Below are 24993 nucleotides of genomic sequence, written 5' to 3' on the forward strand. Positions count from 1 at the left end.
AAGTATTGGGACGCCTGCCTTTATACACATATGAACTTTATTGGCATCCCAGTCTTATGCCCTGTACACACGATCGGACATTGATCGGACATTCTGACAACAAAATCCATTGATTTTTTCCGACGGATGTTGGCTCAAACTTGTCTTGCATACATACGGTCGCACAAATTTGTCGGAAAATCCGATCGTTCTAAACGCGGTGACGTAAAACACATACGTCGGGACTATAAACGGGGCAGTAGCCAATAGATTTAATCTCTTAATTTATTCTGACCATGCGTGGCACTTTGTGCGTCGGAATTGTCCACACACAGTCGGAATTTATGCGAACGGATTTTGTTGTCTGAAAATTTTATAGCCTGCTCTCAAACTTTGTGTGTCGGAAATTCAGATGGAAAAAGTCCGATGGAGCCCACACACGGTTGGAATTTTCGACAACAGGCTCCGAACGCACATATTCCGTCGGAAAGTCCGACCGTGTGTACAGGGCATTAGTCCGTAGGGTTTAATATTGAGTTGGCCCATCATTTGCAGCTATAACAGCTTCAACTCTTCTGGAAAGGCTGTCCACAAGGTGTCAGAGTATGTCTATGGGAATGTTTGACCATTGTTCCAGGAGCGCATTTGTGAGGCCAGGCACTGATGTGGATGAGAAGGCCTGGCTCGCATTCTCCGCTCTAATTCATCCCAAAGGTGTTCTATCGGGTTGAGGTCAGGACTCTGTGCAGGCCAGTCAAGTTCCTCCACCCCAAACTCGGTCATTAATGTCTTTATGGACCCTGCTTTGTGCATTGGTTTAAATCATTTAGTGGAAGGGGGGATTATGGTGTGGGGTTGTTTTTCAGAGGTTGGGCTTAGCCCCTTAGTTCCAGTGAAGAGAACTCTTAAGGCGTCAGCATACTAAGACATTTTGGACAATTTCTTGCTCCCAACTTTGTGGGAACAGTGTGGGGATGGCCCCTTCTTATTCCAACATGACTACGCACCAGTGCATAAACAAGGTCCATAAAGACATGGATGACCGAGTTTGTGGTGGAGGAACTTGACTGGCTTGCACAGAGTCTTGACCTCAACCTGATAGAGGGATGAATAGAGGGATGAATTAGAAAGGAAACTGTGAGCCAGGCCTTCTCGTCCACCTCAGTGCCTGACCTCACAAATGCACTTCTGGAAGAATGGTCAAACATTCCCATAGACACACTCCTAAACCTTGTGGACAGTCTTCCCAGAAGAGTTGAAGCTGTTATAGCTGCAAAGGGTGGGCCAACATAATATTGAACCCAACGTACTAAGTCTTGGATGCCATTAAAGTTCATGTGCGTGTAAAGGGAGGCGTCCCAATACTTCTGGTAATATAGTGTATATTTTAGGTTTGATGAGTTGCTCTTTCAAGTGTTATCAAGTCACTCTTGAACCTGTTAGTGATCCAATCTCCCTTTCTGTCTTGTTTTCTTATATCCAAAAAGAAGGAAATAAACTATATGGCAACCACTGGGTGGTGCAAATTTAAAAGAAAAGCCAAATAATAAAGGTGCATTACATGTTGGCAAAGAAGTTCTCCCCAACAATTGTCTACAACTGCTCCTGAACCTGCAAAAGATTCAATTAACATTTCTTTGTAGTGGTATTATTATTAATATTACAACATGAACTTGGCAATATGACAACCAATAAGTACATACAGTATAGCTAAATGCAGATCAGATCAAGTTGTTATTTTACATAGATGTATACTGTTAAGACCAGGCATTGCAATAAGAAATAAACAAAACAAACATAATATGCTGTTTCTTAAAACACCCCAATGTATTACACATACCACTGGCCAGTTTTCAGCAACTCAATTTACCTTTAACCATAATTTCCTTTATAGGTTTCTGTGACCCTTGAACAAAATGATGCATATGAAATCCACATAGAATTTATAAATGCGACTGGAAGCCAACAAACCGTATCTGTCCCAAGTCGAGAAGGAAAAATGATTTTCTTTCCAATTAGACCGATTCAGCTGGGCGAGATTCCAATTATGGTGAAAGCCATATCCTCCCTTGCTTCAGATGCAGTGATTCAAAGGCTCCTCGTCAAGGTAATTTTTTTAAAAATAAAATTTGGATCGATGTCCTAGCAGAATAAAAAGGGTAAAAGTCATATCCTTGCTTGCCTCGAATGCAATGATTCAAAGGCTCCTTGTCAAGGTCATTTTTAAATAACATCTAGATTGATTTCAGACTACCAAAAAAAAATTATGTCAGACTGAAAACCCGTTTTTGACCACAAGTATATGGTATATACAGCTGTGACAATGAGGTAAGCAAGTAACAACAACCCAAAACTTACAAGAGAAAAAAAACTTTTATTAATGCTCCAAAACTTGGAACTGAGACCCAGACCAAATGATTGTGATACTGTTGGACATTGTTCCAGTTTAAATTAGACAGAGGAAATTGTAAATTGTTGATACTTTTTTCCCCATATATATAGCAGGAAATTAAAATTTAGCATAGATCAAGCCAATGCTTTTATGTGCATGGCAAATGACCGATCTGTTGGCACTGAAGTCGTTTCTGAGCCAGGATCCATACACCTCAGGGTTAATGGAGTTCAGCTTGATGTACACTAAACTCCATGTGGAAAAGATCACAATTATCCATTGAGTGGCAATAATGAATTATTCATACGGCAAGTGTAATAAATGGCTAGAAGACATGTCCTAACACCACACATCTGTGGCCTTCTAGTATGTTTCCATTCTCGTTGTTTGCCAGCAGTTTTCTTATGGGGTTCCATAGGAACTCCTTGCCTGAACTCCGTAAACAGAGTTTAGGAAAGGATGCGAAAAATGTATGTACATTGATGTTGATACATTTTTTTTTTAATCTTAACTCCTCAGGACCACAAGGTGTCAGCATTTATTTCTGAATATGCTATTTGGTTATCTTAATGATGTTTGGGACTGAGTACCTACTTGTATTTTATTTATTTATTAGATGTATGTATATAGTGCTGACAATTTATGCAGTGTTTTACATATTATAAATTAACAGCAGTCTCTGCCCTCAAGAAGCTTAAAATTTAGGGTCTCTATATCACACCCATGCATATGCATATACATATTAGGGCCAATTTAGACAGGAGTCAGTTAACCTACCAGCATGTGTTTGCAGTGTGGGAGGAAACTGGATTGCCCACACAAGCACAGGGAGGACATACAAACTCCATACACATAATTATCCTCATCAAATGTCATATGTGATCCTTCTATTTTTTCCAGAACTACTGTACTTACCTGTGGGTATAGTGTTTAAAGGTATATGCACCCAAACTTATATTTTACTTTTGGGTACATCTATTAATGACTAAAGTAACAGAAGTGTTGCATTCTGAGTTCCCATTTCCACACTCCTGCATGTCTGTTTAGGAAAATTTACTGGAATTTACAGTTATTTATTATAAGAAAAGCAGAAACAGTTCTATGAGATTAGAAAAGTCCTGCAAGAGTAGTAAAAAACCTTTCAATTAACATTCAAATCATTTTTATTAATGATGATAACCCTACCCTAGTTTACTGTATATTGTGCTGTCTGAGGAGATTTCCCCTTTTTTCCAGTCCCAGAGATGCAACAAGATATATGGGATTAACAAAGGAATAACCATCATAGAGTAAATTGTTGCTCATCCCTACAATTGGTCAATCCATTCTGTTTGTTCTCCCCTTGGGATTTTAATGCAGACAAACACAAGCAGAACACCATTATATTGAATAAATATATTTAGCAAAAACTTTACTGATACAAAGCATATTAAAACATAGCACGGTTACGGTATGGAAACAATTCCAATGTACTGCATGCTAAAGCAACTATATATTATGGGCAGGTACTTTAACTGATAGTTAACAATATCATTTATCAAATAGTGAATCCTGCAAGAATAAGCTCCAATGCATTTCAAATGCTTTGGTCAAAATCTTCCTCAGGAAGCAAAATAGTAGATATAGCTCTTTAAAAACCAGGTGTGATTACTCCAGGCCCGCAGGCACCAGGAGGACAGGGACACCTATATCAGTGCACACGAGGAACCACATGGGCTCTCCCCTCACCAAGAATGAAGGAACCGCCAATTAGAACAAACCACCATATTGGGAATATACTGTATTATCAGAATGGTGAAATACTTCAAATGAGTGTCTAGCATACAGGCATATATCAAACCCAGGTTCTTAGGACTTGTCAGGAGTAGGGATGAGTCAAACACCCACCCCGGTTTGGTTAACAGCAGAACATGCGAATAGGCAAAAAATGTATGTGAACACCGTTAATGTCTTTGGGACGCAAATGTAAAAAATCAAAAGTGCTCATTTTAAAGGCTTATATGCAAGTTATTGCCATAAAAAGTGTTTGGGGACCCGGGTCCAGCCCCAGGTGACATGCATCAATGCAAAAAAAATGTTAAAAAGGCAGTTTTTTCAGGAGAAGTGATTTGAATAATGCATAAAAATGTAATATTTCTTTTAACATCATGCCTGGGGGGTCTCCTTAGTCTGCCTGTAAAGTAGCGCATCTTTCCCATGTTTATAACAGTACCACAGCAAAATGACATTTCTAAAGGATAAAAATTCATTTAAAACTGCTTGCAGCTGTAATGTATTGTCGGATCCCAGCAATATAGCTAAAAACCATTTTAAAAAAACAGCGTGGGTTCCCCCCCAGTCCATACCAGGCCCTTTGGGTCTGGTCTGAATATTAAGGGGAACCCCCGTGCCAAAAATACCAAAAAAAATGATGTGGATGTCCCCCCCCAAAATCCATACCAGGCCCTTCAGGTCTGGTATGGATATTAATGGGAACCCTGCACCAAAATTAAAACAAAAATGGTGTGGGGAGCCCCCAGGCATTACATACTCTGAACAGCAGTATATATACTATACGGCCTGCCCTATATACTCTGCAGAAAAATTGGGCCTAAGGTGTGGTGGTGCCATAACACTGTAACCCCTCACAGTTACTCTTGTTGGGGACAGGAACAGACCCTGCTGTGAAATATTATATCAAAAATATTATATCAAAAATATCAAAAATATAGCAATTTGGCCAAGCTAGCATTTAGATGCTGAGCATATGGATGGCTGGGACCGAATTCCTTTTTACGCTTCAGCAACTGGGGTAGGGAAATTTGCCTGCTATAATCAATTGGTGGTGTACTGCTAGCAGATTGGCTGCAAGTACTTGGGGCACCTATTGCTATATCTTCATTCCTCTCAAAGCAGGTTTTTTATCTATGATGTGCGTCTTTCAAGTGTTGCCAACGGACTGCATGGCAGGTCATCATATGTCTGGTCAAGCATGTGGTGCCCAAGCGGCTGCTGTTCTGGCCACGCTTGATCCGCTTCAGACATAGGTTGCAAAGAGCAATGGTGCGATCTGCTGCACACGTGTCGAAAAAGGCCCACACCAAGGAACTTTTAAAAGTCAGTGGGGAGTCAGCAACGCCCTGCACCTGCGGAGCTCTGTGGTGTGATGCAATAGGGTGGCTGCCCTTAAACTGCCCCCTAGAGGACATCCTGCCTTGTTGGAGTTGTGCCTCCTCCTCACTTTCTTCCTCTCTTCTCTCAGGCACCCAAGTACAGTCAGTGACCTCATCATCCCCTCCCTCACTGGAGGGCAGTATGCTACAGCTGGGGGAGCATGGCTGCCAGTTTCTTGTCCTTCTGTGGCACCCCCTCTCTTTACGCTCACGTTACTCCCTTCCTCAACCTGTGAATCAACATCGGAGCCTTCAAATCGCTGCGCATCCTTCAGCAGCATATAACCGACACTGTGGTTGAATAATTCTGGGGACTCACTGCATGATGGAGGGGCTATGGAAGGAGTGACTGTGGACAAGGAGCCAGTGGAATAGGCTGCATTGGCAGCTGCGTTGGAAGGCAAACTACTTTGAGCCTGGATGACAGAGGAGGAGGAGGATGAGGATGGCTTCATTATCCACTCCACCAACTCTTCTGCATGCTGTGGCTTAATAACACGGCAAGCAGCAGAAAAAAAGGACAAGTGTGCCCCACGTCCACCTGCAGAGGATGCACCATGTCCACGATCACCACTGTTGACTGTAGACACAGAGGCTGCTTGCCCTCTTTTAGTGGCCTGTGAGCATCTGCCTCTCCTTGGTGGCCTTCCGGACATGATGTGTTTTTTGTTTTGCAACACCACACTACACTGTATTATATACTGTGTACACCGCCTGAAGTGTATTAGAAACTTTACACCCCCGAATGCACTGTAGATATAGGCTACACTGAATGTAGAGTATGTGTGTGTGTATATATATATATATATATATATATATATATATATATTTATTTATATATACACTGCCTGCACTGACTGAATATAGAGTAAACACTGAATATATAGTCTATGCTAAATGCAGAGTATATATGTATATATATATATATATATATATATATATATATATACACTAGGCTGACTGTATATAAATATCAAATAAACTGCCACTAGCTGAATAACCTGCCTGCTTAATCTAACTCAAGCTATCTCTCTGTCCACGCCAACAACACTACACACGGACGCTATGTAAGCAGCCTTATATAGTGTGGGGCGTGGACTTAGTCCCCCTGAGCCAATTATGACTCTCTCAGCAGAGCGCGCTGTGATTGGCCAAAGCATGCCGGAAAGGTGCATACTTTGGCCAATCATCATACAGCAATGCACTGCGATCTCGCAGTGCATTATGGGGTGTTCCAGGGCACTCGAATTTCCCACGAACGCCCCATATGTTTGGTTCGTTTTAGAACAGATGAATAGCTGATGTTCCAGTCCAACTTACATTCGACTCAAATCGCTGGCTCATCACTAGTCAGGAGGACTCTAGTGAACCACTTTTAAACACAGCCCAAAATTTGTAAAGGTGTCTAGCCAGTCCAACGATGCAATACCTTTTTTCAAGGGTTTGAACTCTTGGACTGTCTGAAGACCACATACTAGAGTCCCTCTGATAAGCTCTGAGAACCTGGGTTTGGTATATGCCTGTATTCTGGATTTTCATTCATCATTCTGATGATAACATCATCTGGCAGGATTCACTATTTGAGAAAATCTATTGTAAACTATTACTTAAAGTGCTTGCCCATTATATATATAGGGTTTTTAGTATTTAGTACATTGGAATTGTTTCCATACCAGGGCCAGTGTACATTTTAGGATGTGATATGTTTTAATATGTTTTTGTATCAATAAAACTGTTGCAAAATATTTTTTATACAACACTGTATATAAGGATATCTCTGCAAAGGTAAAGAACTGGTTTAGGTAGATGTTACTGTTATGGGTTTCCACATTGGAGGATTTACTATCACCTCTTCTTTTGATGACAACTGAAAAATGTTCTATATAACATCACTTTTTTTCTCAATGACACAGGCCACCAGGACAATATAGAGGGTGAATCTAACTACAATGGACACTGACAACAATATAGATTGACAAAGGTGTTACAGGCATACCCCACTTTTAAGTACACAATGGGGTTTATTTACTAAAGCTAGAAAGTGCAAAATCAGGCTCACTTCTGCATAGAAACCTATGAGCTTCTAACCCCAGCTTACTCAATTAAGCTTTGGTAATAAAACCTGGAAGCTCATTGGTTTCTATGCAGAAGTGAGCCTGTTTTTGCACTTTCTAGCTTTAGTAAATAAATCCCATTGTGTACTTAAAAGTGGGGTATGCCTGTAATCCTTTCCAACTCCATCTGAAACAAAAAAAAATGTTTGCTTATACATACACTTTAATACATTGGCAGTGTAGCTTCATATTATTACTGTATGCTATCTAATTAGATAGAAATACATGATGTTTTCTATGACAATGAGCACAGGTCATCAGAAGTACATTGTTGTGTGACATAACTCTGGGAATATCTTAATAGTTGGATCACTACGCATGGAATGCTAGCAGGCATGATGCTTTCAGCTAATTGCAGGGGTTTAGAGTTAATCATGTACTGCTTTATTTTGACAGGCTGAAGGAATAGAACACTCGTATTCACAAACTTTACTTTTGGAACTGATGAACAATAAACCACAAAATATCTCTAAAGCTTTGAACTTTACATTCCCTCCTGATGTAGTAAGTGGCAGTGAAAAGGCATTTATCACTGTTGTTGGTAAGGATAACATTAACGTTTTTAAACAATATTGCAATGAAGCAGTAGCAAACATTTCATTTGTTCATCCAAAAGAATATTTTTTATCTGTTCTATGTATCTCTTTTAAATGTACAAAGTTACTTTTCCTCAGTTTGACCTCAGAGATAAACTCCAAGCCAACAGCTAAATACAATGCTTAAAATAAACACAAGGGCTCTTGTACCTTCCAAAACATTTGTATTGCTATCAATGATATAGTGCTGAAATTTACACAGCACAGCCAGGCCCGGGACCCCCTTTTTACTCCACTACAGTTATGCAATGCAGCCTGGTCACATGCCTGTCTGACGGAATGATAATGGATTAGCAACAGACTGATAAAGTCATCACTCTCCTCCTTTTAAAACAGCAATTGCAGTACACTGAAAGCAGTTCTAAAAGCAAAACATTTTTTCACCTTTACGCACTCCCTGCATTAAGGAAAAAAATGTTCCACTGTTTGGTGCCCCCCCACCCCTAAAGATGTACCTGACTCTGCCCACAATCCAGCACTGTCCCCATCTGCAGCACTGCTCCACAGACTTCCTGGATTCACAGGCTACACTGAGGCTACTTTCCCACTGAAAGCGGCAGGCCTCGGCTAGTTTTAGTAGTGCTTTACCGTTGTTTTAGCGGTGGCGCTTTTAACCCCCACTAATGGACCAAGAAAGGGTTAAGAGCGCCTGTGTTGCAGCGCTGCCGAAGCTGGATATACTATGGGTCATTTGTGGCCACTACAGATAATTTATATCCAGACACGGCATCAATGAAATTAACTACTTTTTCCCTTTTTTCCTCTTTCCTCCCTCCCCCCCCCCTCTCCCCTTCCTTTATTCCTCTCCAACTCTTCCCTCTCCCCCGTTTGCTCTATCTCACTGATCTGTCTGATGTTTTAAATGTACTCCCTATTCAGATATTGCTTGGATGTCTATTATATATGACAAATGGAATAATAAAAAAGTGACATATTTAAATGTTTTCCGTACCAAATAGACGCTATATTGCAAGAAATAGGGATGTCAATTGTGCGGACTATCTGTACCTCTATTTTCATCAATTGTTTAAAATCTCAAGACTGAGTACATAAGAGATCGTGGATGAGGGGTTACACAACAATAAAACATTAAAAAGATTGCTACGTATATGAAGTGGCAAACGAACAGCAGACGGTTACACACAGACGGGGTGAGTTTCCTTCACACAGATTAGCTGGGTGGGCGTGTACGAGGAATGGACGGCAATAAGAAGGAGCCCTCGCACGCCACCTACACATCCAGATGAAGCTACACACTCTAGTTTTGTGAAACGCGTTGACGTCATCACGTCCGGACGTCACGCCCGCTGTCATCCCCCGTTGGGGCTAGCCGGCTCGTACACCGAGGGAGCGTTCCGATCGGCTATATGGAACAGCCGTGCAGGAGGGAACAGGCACACTTAGATGGCTGGCCATCAATGCACCTTAGCAGTGTTTCTCAGGAGCACGGAGACCTCGTAGGAAGCACTTGGTACCATGTGCAGTATCCAACTAAGCAGAGTACAGCATAGATGATATACACTATGGCAGTATCTGTGGACTTCTAGACAAGACCCGGAAGTGGTAATGTACTCAACTATCCTCTTTGCATCTCTGCCCAGCACATTATATGAAAGCCATGGTTTCATTCACCGCACCAGTGCTTACCCGGTCAGACTCTTAATACCACCGTATTTATTGTAGCAATCTGCCACTTACATCTTTGGACCTGCTGCTACTCCAGCTCCATTCTAACACAGCAACGGCCACATCTTCTCCATCTACAGGTTGATTGGTACCTGATTACAGGACCCACACCAGTGCCCCACTCCACGGCTGTCTGCTCCCTTTTGCAGTAACCCACCTTCCTTTCCCACCTTTTCATCACCCCACTCCCTCCCTTCCTCCCCCCCCTTCTCAGTGAAAGGTTTTGCAGGGTAGGAGGGGTGGCAGGACAAGTCTGATCATTGGATGAGAGTACACTGAGTTCCCAGCAGAGCTAGAAAAATGACCACGGTGTGGTCTCTCCTGCTTAGTGTGGTCAGTTTATAATCACTTCAGCCCCGGAAGGATTTACTCCCTTCCTGACCAGAGCACTTTTTGTGATTCAGCACTGCGTTAATGTAACTGACAATTGCGCGGTCATGCAACGTTGCAAACAAACAAAATTTACGTCATTTTCCCCACAAATAGAGTTTTCTTTTGGTGGTATTTGATCACCACTGCGGTTTTTACATTTTAAGTGCTATAAACAAAAAAAGAGCGACAATTTTGAAAAAAATGCAATATTTTTTACTTCTTGTTATAATAAATATCCTCCAAAAATATATATAAAAAAAAAATTTTCCTCGGTTTAGGCCGATATGTATTCTTCTACATATTTTTGGTAAAAAAAAATTGCAATAAGCGTATATTGATTGGTTTGTGCAAAAGTTATAGCGTCTACAAAATAGGGGACAGTTTTATGGCATTTTTATTATTATTTTTTTTTTATTAGTAATGGCGGCGATCTGCGATTTTTATCGGGACTGCGACATTATGGTGGACACATCGGACACTTTTGACACAATTTTGGGACCATTGTCATTTATACAACAATCAGTGCTAAGAAAATACACTGATTACTGTGTAAATGACACTGGCAGGGAAGGGGTTAACCACTAGGGGGCGATCAGGGGGTTAAGTGTGTCCTAGAGAGTGATTCTAACTGTGGGGGGATGGGCTACTATACACATGACAGTGATCACTGCTCCCAATGACAGGGAGCAGTAGATCTCTGTCATATAACTAGGCAGAACGGGGAAATGCCTTGTTTACAAAGGCATCTCCCCGTTCTTCCGCTACGTGACACTATCACGAGCACCCAGTGAACATCGGGTCCGCGGGACCTGCAGTCATGGTCATGGAGCACGCAGCGGGCACGCGCCCCACAATGCATATCTTAAAGGGGACGGACCTGTACACCCTTTTGCGCACCCGTGCCATTCTGCCGACATATATCGTTGTGCGGCGGTCGGGAAGGAGTTAATAGAGAAGCAGAGGAACTGGCAGGAACACCAGGGATTTCACAGAAAGGAAGCAATACAAAGAGAATACGATACTTTTTAATACATGTACAGCAGGCACATATCAGGAATATGAATTGTTGGTTTTACATACTCTTTAAGCAGTTAATGAAACAGTTTCCTTTTGGGATAAAAGTTTTAATCAGATAAGTACTATCTAACCATTGTAAACACCCCTATTAAATAAATTGTCTAAGCCTTCTAACTTCCACTTTCGCTGCACAACTTGGTCTGTTAACGAAAGTTGAAAAACAACATGATTACCAATTTAAAAACTTTACAAGAGGGAAGAGAGGGGTTATCCTTTAAGACTGCTTTGTTAACGCTAGTGACATTATATTTGCCATTTTTTATTTTGCCTTCAGTATAATAATTGTGATTGCAAACATTGCATACAACAGGAGAGAGCAGTAATGGGGATTAAAACAGAAATGCCACTGTATAAAGTCAATAGAGTCTTGCCTACTTTGGAGTTCTAAGTAAAGTGAAAATACATTGCCTGATTTCTGTGGCAATTTGTTTGTGAATGGAAACTACTGAAATAATGTTACATGTTCAGACATGTTCTGTTTAGCATGGTCAGGTCTGAATTTACCATTAGGCACAGTAGTAGGCATATGCCTATAAGCAGGCAGGTGGAGATAAAGAGGTGGGATTTCTCTGTTTGTGGCCACACCTGTTTTCCTATCAGTAGAAATAGTTAACCGATTATATAACTGATCATATTTAAATATAATGTGAGGAACTCAATAAACCTGCTGCTCCACTTTTCTGGCATTAATCCCTATTGTTAAGGTATTGAGCCAAATTCACTAAGTATATGAGACACTTTTGGCTTTGACAGCGACTCATGCTTCAAATTCCTAAATGCACCACTTTCACATTGTGTTGCAAAATCGATTTTGGCACATTCAATGCGACAAATTCAAAATAAAAAACTGACAGTTCGTATCTTACAAAAGTGGAGCTAATGAAGACCAACTTTTTTGGCGTATAGAGATAAACTGGCACAGACAGATTTTGTCAAAGTGTCTTGGGTGCATTCTAAAAGGGGCAGAATTAACCAAATTCAAGTAACAGTTTTAGACAGGTATATGAATTTGGTGCATGCTGCACTAGTCTTTATGAATTCCAGGGAATGTGAGGAACTGGAGCAGCTGGAATCTGGAGCAGCTGTGCATGACAAACAATCAGCTTCTAGCTTTCAATTTCAAAGCTTAACCAAATCAACCAAAGTCAGACCCAGATAGGTTAATATGCAAAGCAGCTCCAGATTTTGTCTGTTCCAGTTTTAGTAAATCCCCCCACCTCCCCATGAGAAGAATTTATCAAAACTGGAGCAGCCAGAATCTGGAAGAACTGTGCACGGCAACCAATCAGATTCAAGCTTTCAATTTCAAAGCTTAACCAAATCAACCAAAGTCAGACCCAGATAGGTTAATATGCAAAGCAGCTCCAAATTTTTTCTGTTCCAGTTTTAGTAAATACCCCCCCCCCCCTCCCCATGAGAAGAATTTATCAAAACTGGAGCAGCCAGAATCTGGAAGAACTGTGCATGGCAACCAATCAACTTTGATCTTTGTTTGTTTTTGCCTCTGCCTCATACCGTTGCCACATGGATTGATTCTAATGTATCCTTATAGCCATATTTTATCTTAACTTGTTGATAAAAACAACTCCTTGTTCCATAGGTGATGTTCTAGGACCTTCAGCCAGCAGTCTGCAGTCACTAATTCAACTTCCCTGTGGTTGTGGTGAACAGAACATGATCAGATTTGCTCCTATCATTTTTATAATGGAATATATAACAAATACAAGGCAGACAAATGACCATGCTCCCAAACTGATTTCATATATGAAAGAAGGTAAGAAAAGTCAGGTTATTTGAAATGAGACAACTTTGAATACACCGTTGAGATATGAAGCTTTAAAGCAGAAAAACTGCTAGCAGACAGGCTCTTTATTGCAGAAGATACATGCGATACCTCTTCTGCAATAAAATAAACCTACCTGTCTGCTTATAGACTTCTTCAGAATGTACACTTTTTACATTTTGGCACAGATCTTGTATGCTAGGATGACTGCTCTCCTGCGTCAGTAATGTCATCCCATGCTGGTTAATGAAGATGGCTGGGTCATCAGGGGCACAACGGCACCAGAGGCATCAGGTGCCCCTGATTATGTCTTTTCTGATGAAATGCGTTGGAAAGAGCCGTAAACCATGAAGTCACTATCTATGCACCCTCATCGCAGAATATTTTGGGATATGACGTTTTTCAATGATTTCAAGTGCAACGTTTTATAAGTGGTTTTAACTGATCCTAATAAATTTTTAACCTGATTTACACTATTAGAAGTGTTAGGAGAGTATTATAAGGGGGAACCGCTCTGATAGGAGAGATAGGAGAAATCATTAAATGGGCTGCTGAGCTGGGGAATATTCAACTCTACAAGTGCTGTGTTTGACTTCTCCTACAAGGGTCTCATTGGAGTTTTGCATTTTGTGATTCACTGAAGGATCATACTGTTGGTGTAATGGGGTTTCACATCAACTGTTTGCTTTATTCGGACTGGGTGTTTATCGTTCATGTACCAATTTTTTTCTATGTTTATAGAAGTGTAAAAGGATGTGTCATGGCTCAATACATGTATGTAGGAATATAAAGAGGACTTGTCATGGCTCTATACGTGTATGTAGGAGTATAAAAAGACCTGTCAGGGCTCTATACATGTGTATATAGGAGTATAAAAGGACATGTCATGGCTCAATACATGTATGTAGGAATATAAAGAGGACCTGTCATGGTTGTATACTTGTATAGGAGTATAAAGAGGACCTGTCATGGTTCTATACATATATATAGGAGAATAAAGAGGACTTGTCATGGCTCTATACATGTATATAGGGGTAGAAAGAGAACCTGTCTAGGCTCTATACATGTATAGGAGTATAAAGAGGACCTCTCATGGCACTATACATGTATGTAGGAGTATAAAGAGGACTTGTCATGGCTCTATACATGTGTATAGTAGTGTAAAATGACGTGTCATGGCCCAATACATGAATGTAGGAATATAAAGAGGACCTGTCATGGCTCCACAAAAAGGACCTGTCATGGCTCTATTCATGTATAGGAGTAAAGAGAGGACCGGTCATGGCATTATATGTGTTTATAGAAGTATAAAGAGGACCTGTCATGGCTCTATACATGTATATAGAAGTACAAAGAGGACCTGTCATGGCTCTATACATGTATATAGGGGTAGAAAGAGAACCTGTCTAGGCTCTATACATGTATAGGAGTATAAAGAGGACCTGCCATGGCACTATACATGTATGTAGGAGTACAGTGGGGACGGAAAGTATTCAGACCCCCTTAAATTTTTCACTCTTTGTTATATTGCAGCCATTTGCTAAAATCATTAAGTTCATTTTCATTTTTTCCTCATTAACCTCCCTGGCGGTATGATTATTTCGGATTTTAGGTGCTGAAAGCGGTACAATTATTTTGCATGGAAATTTGGCGTTTTATATTGTAGGTCTGTAAATCTTAACAATAACACACTTAAATCTGTCCAAACCAGAGTCTAGTAGATATCCCGGGTATGATAAAGTTTGAAACACAAAAACATAAATTATAATATAATAAATAAAAATAAATAATTAAAAAAAAAAAAAAAATAGTAATAAAATAAATTTCCCCACAATTCACTATCGCTCAATTCTGCAAGTGTTCTAATTTACTATCGCTGTTTTCTAGCTGGTCTAAAGCCACTTTTGACATAAAGGGACACTTTTTGGTTGCTATGGACAATCTCCAGTTTCCAGGCAGAAAGAACAGTATATATCATATAAAACTGCATGCAGGGCATGGGCCAAAGCACTGGGGACAAAAGGGATGTGAAAGCATTTCATACAGTACTGTAATCTGTAAGATTACAGTACTGTATGTGTTATGATTTTTACTATTTTTTGAATTTGCCGCCAGGCTCCGCCCCCGTGCGTCGCGCCGCTCGCGGGGAACGGAGCCTGGCACGGAGAGGCTTCGGAGGAGGACGGAGCCCTCGGACACTGCGGGTGACATCGCAGGATCCCGGGGACAAGGTAAGTAACGCCGCCCCAGGATCCTGCAATGCGATCCCGAGTGTGGCTCGGGGTTACCGCTAATGGTACTGAATTTTAACCCCGAGCCACACTCGGGAATACCGCCAGGGAGGTTAATGTACACACAGCACCCCGTATTGACAGAAAAACACAGAATTGTTGACATTTTTGCAGATTTATTAAAAAAGAAAAACTGAAATATCACATGGTCTTAAGTATTCAGACCCTTTGCTGTGACACTCATATATATAACTCAGGTGCTGTCCATTTATTCTGATCATCCTTGAGATGGTTCTACACCTTTATTTGAGTCCAGCTGTGTTTGATTATACTGATTGGACTTGATTAGGAAAGCCACACACCTGTCTATATAAGACCTTACAGCTCACAGTGCATGTCAGAGCAAATGAGAATCATGAAGTCAAAGGAACTGCCTGAAGAGCTCAGAGACAGAATTGTGGCAAGGCACAGATCTGGCCAAAGTTATAAAAAATTTCTGCTGCACTTAAGGTTCCTAAGAGCACAGTGGCCTCCATAATCCTTAAATGGAAGACGTTTGGGACGACCAGAGCCCTTCCTAGAGCTGGCCGTCTGGCCAAACTGAGCTATCGGGGGAGAAGAGCCTTGGTAAGAGAGGTAAAGAAGAACCCAAAGATCACTGTGGCTGAGCTCCAGAGATGCAGTCGAGAGATGGGAGAAAGTTGTAGAAAGTCAACCATCACTTCAGCCCTCCACCAGTCGGGGCCTTATGGCAGAGTGGTTCGACGGAAGCCTTTCCTCTGTGCAAGACACATGAAAGCCCACATGGGGTTTGCTAAAAAACACCTGAAGGACTCCAAGATGGTGAGAAATAAGATTCTCTGGTCTGATGAGACCAAGATAGAACTTTTTGGCCTTAATTCTAAGCGGTATGTGTGGAGAAAACCACTGCTCATCAACTGTCCAATACAGTCCCAACAGTGAAGCATGGTGGTGGCAGCATCATGCTGTGGGGGTTTATTTCAGCTGCAGGGACAGGACGACTGGTTGCAATCAAGGGAAAAATGAATGCGGCCAAGTACAGGAATATCCTGGAAAACCTTCTCCATAGTGCTCAGGACCTCAGACTGGGCCGAAGATTTACCTTCCAACAAGACAATGATCCTAAGCACACAGCTAAAATAACGAAGGAGTGGCTTCACAACAACTCCGTGACTGTTCTTGAATGGCCCAGCCAGAGCCCTGACTTAAACCCAATTGAGCATCTCTGGAAAGACCTAAAAATGGCTGTCCACCAACGTTTACCATCCAACCTGACAGAACTGGAGAGGATCTGCAAGGAGGAATGGCATAGGATCCCCAAATCCAGGTGTGAAAAACTTGTTGCATCTTTCCCAAAAAGAGTCATGGCTGTATTAGATCAAAAGGGTGCTTCTACTAAATACTGAGCAAAGGGTCTGAATACTTAGGACCATGTGATATTTCAGTTTTTCTGTTTTAATAAATCTGCAAAAATGTCAAAAATTATTTTTCTGTCAATATGAGGTGCTGTGTGTACATTAACCGCTTGCCGACCGCCTCACGCAGATATACTGCGGCAGAAGAGCACGTAAAGGCAGAATCACGTACCTGTACGTTCCCCTTTAAGAGGTGGCCAGCGATACCCGCGATCGCCTCACGGGAAGGAAGAACGGGGAGATGCTAATGTAAACAAGCATTTCCCCGTTCTGCCTAGTGACAGTGTCACTGTTCTCTGCTCCCTGTCATCGGAGCAGAGAACAGTGACGTGTCACACACAGCCACACCCCCCACAGTTAGAAACACGCCCCTAGGACACACTTAACCCCTACACTGCCACCTAGTGGTTAACCCCTTCACTGCCAGTGTCATTTACACAGGAATCAGTGCATTTGTATAGCACTGATTGCTGTATAAATGACAATGGTCCCAAAAATGTGTCAAAAATGTCCAATGTGTCCGCCATAATGTCGCAGTCACAATAAAAATCGCTGATCGCCGCCATTTAAAACAAAAAAATTATTAATAAAAATGGCATAAAACTATCCCCTATTTTGTAAACGCTATAACTTTTGCACAAACCGATCAATAATCGCTTATTGCGATTTTTTTTACCAAAAATATGTAGAAGAATACGTATTGGCCTAAACTGAGGAAAAAAAATGTTTTTTTATGTCTTTTTGGGGGATATTTATTATAGCAAAAAGTAAAAAATAATGCGTTTTTTTCAAAATTGTCGCTCTTTTTATGTTTATAGCGCAAAAAATGAAAAGCGCAGGGGTGATCAAATACCACCTATTTGTGGGAAAAAAAGGACGTCAGTTTTGTTTGGGAGCCACGTCGCACGGCCGCGCAATTGTCAGTTAAAGCGACGCAGTACTGAATCGCAAAAAGTGCTCTGGTCAGGAAGGGGGTAAATTCTTCCGGGGCTGAAGTGGTTAATGAGGAAAAAAATTATCTTAAATGATTTTAGCAAATGGCTGCAATATAACGAAGAGTGAAAAATGTAAGGAGGTCTGAATACTTTCCGTCCCCACTGTATAAAGAGGACCTGTCATGGCTCTATACATGTATATAGGGGTAGAAAGACAACCTGTCTAGGCTCTATACATGTATAGGAGTATAAAGAAGACCTGTCATGGCTCTATACATGTATGTAGGAGTATAAAGAGGACCTGTCATGGCTCTATACATGTATATAGGAGTATAAAAGGACCTGTGCGTGGCCGGCGGCCACAATGTCAGTCGGTCACCTGCGATCGCTCCACAGAGAGCCAAAACAGGGATCTGTCAATGTAAACAGACAGATCCCCATTCTGACAGGGGAGGAGAGACAGATCTGCTGTTCCTACTGATTAGGAACAGAGATCTCTATCCTCCTCCTGTCAGTCCTATCCCCCAGTTTAGAAACACCGTATTGCAAAAAAAAATTATTGAAGTGCAACATTTCTATTATTATATTGTTATATAAAATAAAATAGTTCAACTCACCATAGTGTAGAATCAGTGGGAGTTCTGAGCAAGTCACTTGCCAACATCACCTGCCTTCAGATGTCACTTGCCGCGTCACCTGTCACCAGATGCGGATTGTCACTTGCCACATGTTGCGGATTGTCACTTGCCACAATGTCACCTGCCACACATTGCGGATTGTCACTTGCCACCATGTCACACATTGCGGATTGTCACTTGCCACAACATCACCTGCCACACATTGCGGATTGTCACTTGCCATGGCATCACACATTGTGGATTGTCACTTGCCACGATGCCACCTGACACACGTTGTGGATTGTCACTTGCCACAATGCCACCTGCCACGTGTTGCAGATTGTCACTTGCCACAACGTCACCTGCCACATGTAGCGGATTGTCACTTGCCATGTCACCTGCCACACATTGCGGATTGTCACTTGCCACAATGTCACCTGCCAAATGTTGCAGATTGTCACTTGCCACAACGTCACCTGCTGGCTGGCGGGCGGTAATTTGTCACCCCCCTGAAAGTGCTGCCTGGGATGATGGTACCATCGGGTCCCATGGTAGGGCCAGCCCTGACTCTGAACAGCAGTATACAGGCAGTGCAAACAAGACAGGGACTGTAGGTTTGTTCTTGTGTAGAATCTGTTTGTAATTTGGAACAGGTACATTTTGTAAGTGTAGTTCCAGCCAAAAAATCTATTTTAATGCTTTTTGGAAAACATAGGGAAGGGTTATCAACACCCCTGTAACATTTGTTTTGCTGTCTGTGCCCCTGTTCAGAAGATTTTACCTCACTTTCTGTCCCAATGGCAATTGGATTTTGAAAATATGGGTTTTTTAAGGGAAACAAGGATTGGTGATAAATCAGTGGAGGAGACACCTTTTTCCCATATTAACTCTTACAGGAGAGAATTTCCCTTCCTAGGGGTAGATTTCCTCTCACTTCCTGTTGTCTCCCTCCATTTTTAAGTAGGAGTCATTTGTAAGTAGGAGTCGTTTGTAAGTCGGATGTTTAACAGTAGGGGCCTGCCGTATATACTCTGCAGAAAATTCGGCCTTAGGTGTTGGTGGTACCAGAACACTGTAAGCCCTTACAGTTACTCTTGCTGGGTGCTGGAATGGGCCCTGCTGTGAAATATTATATCAAGAATTGTAATTACATGCCTCTGTTGAACAGGGTCAGAAAAATTGGGCCTTTGGTGGTGGTGTGGTGGTGTTGCCACAACACTGTAAGCCCTCACAGTTACTCTTGGTGGCTGCTGGAATGGCCCTGCTGTGAAATATTATATCAAGAATTGTAATTACATGCCCCTGTTGAACAGGGTCAGAAAAATTGGGCTTTAGGCACTGGTGCCACAACACTGCAACCCCTCACAGCTACTCTAGTTAAGTGCAGGAACAAGCCCTGCTGCAAAATATTACAGCAAAAGTTGTAATTACACGCTACTGTTAAACAGGAACAGAAAAATTGGGCTTTAGGCACTGGTGCTGGTGCCACAACACTGTAACCCCTCACAGATACTCTATCTGAGTGCAAGAACGAACCCTGCTGCAAAATATTACAGCAAAAATTGTAATTAAGCGCCCCTGTTAAACAGGGGCAGAGAAATTGGGCTTTAGGCACTGGTGCCCAGAACCAAAAATGTTCTTAGAAGATATCAACATGAACATTGAGGAGGAATAGGATAGTCACTTGGCATAACAGGATAGTCAGTCAGCATCAGCATAGGCAGTCTTCAAGGGATATCAAAAGATATTGTTTGGTTGACTGGATCAACCTCCGGAATTACCAAAATTGATTAACAAAAATGTATATAAACATTCATCCACATGGCTAGCATGGGATGCAGTTCGGGTTACCCTATGGGCATACAAGAAAAAACAAAGAGAATAAGGTTCTCTTTAAGAGGGCAAAAACCCAAACACTATGAGAAATACAACTTAATTTTATTATTACAAAAAATATGAACACCGCACTAATTATTCAGTTAAGGAAAAGGGGGGGGCAAAGATAATTGACTACCCATTAAAATAAAGACAACGTTGTCTATAAGTTTAAAACCAAGGGAAGCCGCGGCTATACATCACACATACATAACACAATCACCATACACTGCTGCCGATGACACAAGGGTTAATTAAACAACATTATGCAAATCAGGTTTCTGATGGTAAAGGTTCCCTTAAGCATCGGTCATGGACGTGGTATATAGGTTATGGATGAATGGATGGAAAGTGCTAATGGAAGTTCAAAAACTGTGTGAGTTCAGCTGTATCGGTAGGCATAAAAACCAAACTGTATTGATAAGCAGATTATGCAGCGGATGCAGTCAGCAGACCAGCAAGTTGCAATTGCAAACCATGGATAAATAGCACAGAGACAGCGACATGTAGTGGCAAAAGCAGCATGGGGAGTGCTAGGAGCTAAGGGAACACATCCTGGTGAGCAGACGTAAACTGGATCAATACTTTTCTCACCATCTGGAAGGTATCCGTGGTCCTCGTATAGCAGAACTCTACCCCAGGAGGTTGATAACTGAAGACATCAGACCGTGTTTAGCCGTGCTTCTGCCCGAGAGTATACCTCCTCGCTATGTGTTGGTTACTGCTGATAAGGTTGCACACCATTCGGGATAGGAAAAAGCCGGTCGTCAGCTGTTCATATCATGCTGGCACTCCATCCAGTAAGCCCACGGTTCCGGAATGACGTGCTGACGTCACGTAGCTGACGCGTTTCACCAGCCAATAGATGCTGGTTTCTTCAGAGTCTTCAAGGGATCTCACATTCATTAAAAAATTATTCGGTATTCGGTAAAATTAATCAGCATCAGGTGCTTGGTAGCTGGTGATCCAAGACTGATTCATTTTTATGAAGGTGAGCCGATCAACCGAGTCAGTGGACAGGCGCACTCTATGATCGGTTACAAAGCCTTCAGTGGCACTGAATGTGCGTTCCGAAAGAACGCTGGATGCAGGACAGACCAGTAGCTCAATTGCAATCTGTGCAAGCTCTGGCCAGTGATCCATCCTCAAGACCCAGTAACCCAGTGGATTTTCGGTTGGAAAGTTCTCCAAGTCTGATCTTGCCCCTAGGTATTCCTGCACCATGTACAACAGACGTTGGTGATGGTTGCTGGAACCGATCATACCTTGGGGCTGCGGACTAAAAAATTGCCTGAACACATCGGTCAAACGGCCACCTTTTCCACCGCTCCTTCTATGACTGACCGAAGCCTCAGGAACACGTTGTCCAGGACCAGGAATTTGTACCCTCCCAGGCTCTGGAAACGCATTGCACAAACCTTTCTGCAAGGCCTCCCAAAGATGTTTCATCCTCTGCTCCCTCTGCAACGGCTGGATAAGTTCCGCAACCTTACCCTTGTAACGTGGATCAAGAAGGGTTGCCAGCCAGCAGTGATCCCTCTCCTTGATCACACGAATCCAAGGGTCCTTTTGCAGGCTTTGCAGGATCAGGGAGGCCATGCAGCGTAGGTTTGCTGAGGCATTCGATCCGGAGTCCTCTGGGTCACTAAGGACGACCTGATCCGCAGCCACCTCCTCCCAGCCACGTACAAGTCCATGGGTTTCTGGGGACTGTAAACAATCCCGTGAAGACTGTTGCTGATGCTGAGTGCTAGGCTCCACCTCCATGCTGACACAATCCTCCTCCTCCTCTTCCTGTGAGATCAGTGGGCCTGCAGGAATACTGTCTGGATAAAGGGGGCCTTGAGAGGTAAGGAAGTCCTCTTCTTCCTCCCTCTGTTCTGCCTCAAGTGCCCTGTCCATTATTCCACGCAGCGTGTGCTCCAACAGGTAGACAAGAGGGACAGTATCACTGATGCATGCACTGTCACTGCTCACCATCCTCATGGCCTCCTCAAATGGTGACAGGACAGTGCATGCATCCTTGAACATGAGCCACTGACGTTGCGAAAAAAAGCCAAGCTCACCTGACCCTGTCCTGGTGCCATACTCACACAGGTACTTGTTAATGGCCCTCTGCTGCGTGTTCAGCAGCTGCAGCATTGCCAACGTTGAGTTCCACCTGGTGGGTATGTCACAGATGAGGCGGTTCTTGGGCAGGTTGCATTCCTTTTGAAGGTCAGCCAGCCGAGCAGTGGCATAATATGATCGGCGGAAATGCCCACAGACTTTCCTGGCCTGCCTTAGGATATCCTGTAAGCCCGGGTACCTGCACAAGAACCTCTGCAAATTAAGGACATGAGCCAAACAGGGCACATGGGTGAAGTGTCCCTGTTGGAGGGCGGAGAGGAGGTTGGTGCCATTGTCGCAAACCACCATCCCTGGCTGAAGCTGGCGTTGCATCAACCACCTCTGAGCCTGCCCCTGCAGAGCTGACAGAATCTCTACCCCAGTATGGCTCCTGTTCCCTAAGCAGACCAACTCAAGCACCGCATGGTATCTTTTTGCCTGAGTGCTTGCGTAGCCTCTAGAATGCCTACAGACCACCACTGGTTCTGAGGACAAATCTGCACAGGAAGAGGCCATAGAGGAAGAAGAAGAGGAGGGGGTGGAGGAGAGAGGTGTGGCAGAATCACCACTACCAGCATTTTGGAGGCGTGGTGGTGGAACAAGCTCCAACAATACTGCACCCTGTCCTGCATCCTTCCCAGCTGCCAGCAGGGTTACCCAGTGTGCCGTGAAAGAAAGGTAACATCCCTGTCCATGCCTGCTGGACCATGAGTCAGCAGTAATATGCACCTTACCGCTGACTGCCCTGTCCAACGAGGCCAAGACATTGCCTTCCACATGTCGGTAGAGAGCCGGAATTGCCTTATGAGAAAACAAATTGGCATTTGGGAACCTGCCACTGAGGTACCGCACATTCCACAAATTCTCGAAAGGGGGCAGAGTCTACCAGCTGAAAAGGCAGCAGTTGGAGTGCTAGCAATTTAGCCAAACTAGCATTCAGTCACTGAGCATGTGGATGGTTGGGACAGAATTTCTTTCACCGGTTTAGCAACTGAGGTAGGGAAATTTGCCTGCTACAATCGGACATTGGTGTAGCGATAGCAGATTGCCTGCAAGTACTTGGCACACCTAATGCTACACCTTCATTCCTGTCAGTGCTGGTTTCAGAGAGGACTGAAGGTATAGTGGGGTTGGAGATCCCAGCTGATGAGGAGCAAGGAGAGGTCCACCTTGTTCTTTGGTGTGGGTCTTTTAAGTACTGTTGCCAATGGACTGCATGGGAGCTCGACATATGTCTGGTCAAGCATGTGGTGTCCAAGCAGCTGCTGTTTTGGCCACGCTTGATACGCTTCAGACATATGTTTGTAATACTGACACATAATCACACATAGGTTGGACTTGATGGACTTGTGTCTTTTTTCAACCTCGCCTACTATGTAACTATGTAACTATATATATGTTACAAACAGCAACAGTGTGATCTGCTGCACACATCTCAAAAAAGGCCCACACCAAAGATCTTTTGGAAAAAAGTGCAGAGTCAGCAGCGCCCTGCACATGCAGAGCTCTGCGGTGTGATGCAGTCGGTTGGCTGTCCTTAAGCTGGCCCCTGGAGGGCATCCTGCCTTGTTGGAGATGTGCCTCCTCCTCCTCTCTTCTATCAGGCACCTACGTAGAGTCAGTGACCTCATCATCCCCTCCCTCCTCGCCACTGGAGTAAACCTGGCAGTATGCTGCAGCTGGGGGAACATGACTGCCAGTTTCTTGTCCTTCTTGGGCACCCCTCTTCACTCTGGGCTCACGTTACTGCCTTCATCCTCAACCTGGGTACCATCATCAAAGCCTTCAAAACACTACGCATTCTCCTGCAGCATGTACCTCCATGATGGTGGGGCTAGGGAAGGAGTGACTGATGACATTGAGCCAATGGAAGAGGCCGCTTTGGCAGCTGCCTTGGCAGACAAAGTACCCTGAGCCTGGGTGACAGAGGATGAGGAGGATGAGGGCAGCTTGGTCATCCACTCTACCAACTCTTCTGCATGTTGGCTCAACACGGCCAGCTGCGGAAAAAAAGGACAAATGTGCCCCACGGCCACATGCTCAGGATGCACTGTGTCTACGACCAGCACTGTTTGCTGTAGACACAGAGCCTGCTTGACACTCTTTTAGTGGCCTGTGAGCGTCTGCCTCTCCTTGGTGGCCTTCCAGACATACTGTACAATTAGATTAGCAAAACAACGCCTGAAGTTTACTAAAAACAGTACACCAGGATTGGCTTCAGTAAGGTATAGGCTTGGCTGGACTACAATGCAGTGGATATATATTTTATGAACTGCAGCTCAGTGAGTCACCTGCCTGGCTGACAGTATCTTTGAACACACACTCAGGCAATGGCCTAGTCAGGTATAGGCTTGGCTAGACTATATATATATATATACAAGCCTGTATATATATTTATTAAATGAACTGCAACTCAGTAAGTCACCTGCCTGGCTAAAGGTGTCTTTGAACACGCACTCAGGCAATGGCCTAGTCAGGTATAGGCTTGGCTAGACTATATATATATACAAGCCTGTATATATTTTTATTAAATGAGCTGCAGCTCAGTGAGTCACCTGCCTGGTTGAAAGTGTCTTTGAACACGCACTCAAGGAATGGCCTACAGTCAGGTATAGGCTTAGCTGGAATACAATGCAGGG

The 24993-nt window shown here is 43.0% G+C and overlaps 1 protein-coding gene across 2 annotated transcripts in view; it reads left to right on the forward strand.

Moving 5' to 3' along the window:
• Nucleotides 1–24993, forward strand: part of LOC141140046 (CD109 antigen-like) — a 343299-nt gene that overhangs the window by 181388 nt on the left and 136918 nt on the right. For both annotated transcript variants that reach the window (XM_073626809.1, XM_073626808.1), the window contains 3 exons: nucleotides 1874–2086; nucleotides 8034–8178; nucleotides 12969–13142. In XM_073626809.1, coding sequence (XP_073482910.1) covers nucleotides 1874–2086; nucleotides 8034–8178; nucleotides 12969–13142 — 532 coding nt within the window. The remainder of the gene's footprint in view (nucleotides 1–1873; nucleotides 2087–8033; nucleotides 8179–12968; nucleotides 13143–24993) is intronic.

The sequence above is a fragment of the Aquarana catesbeiana genome, linkage group LG04 (genome assembly GCF_042186555.1).
Source record: "Aquarana catesbeiana isolate 2022-GZ linkage group LG04, ASM4218655v1, whole genome shotgun sequence".
Classification (NCBI taxonomy): Eukaryota; Metazoa; Chordata; class Amphibia; order Anura; family Ranidae; genus Aquarana; species Aquarana catesbeiana.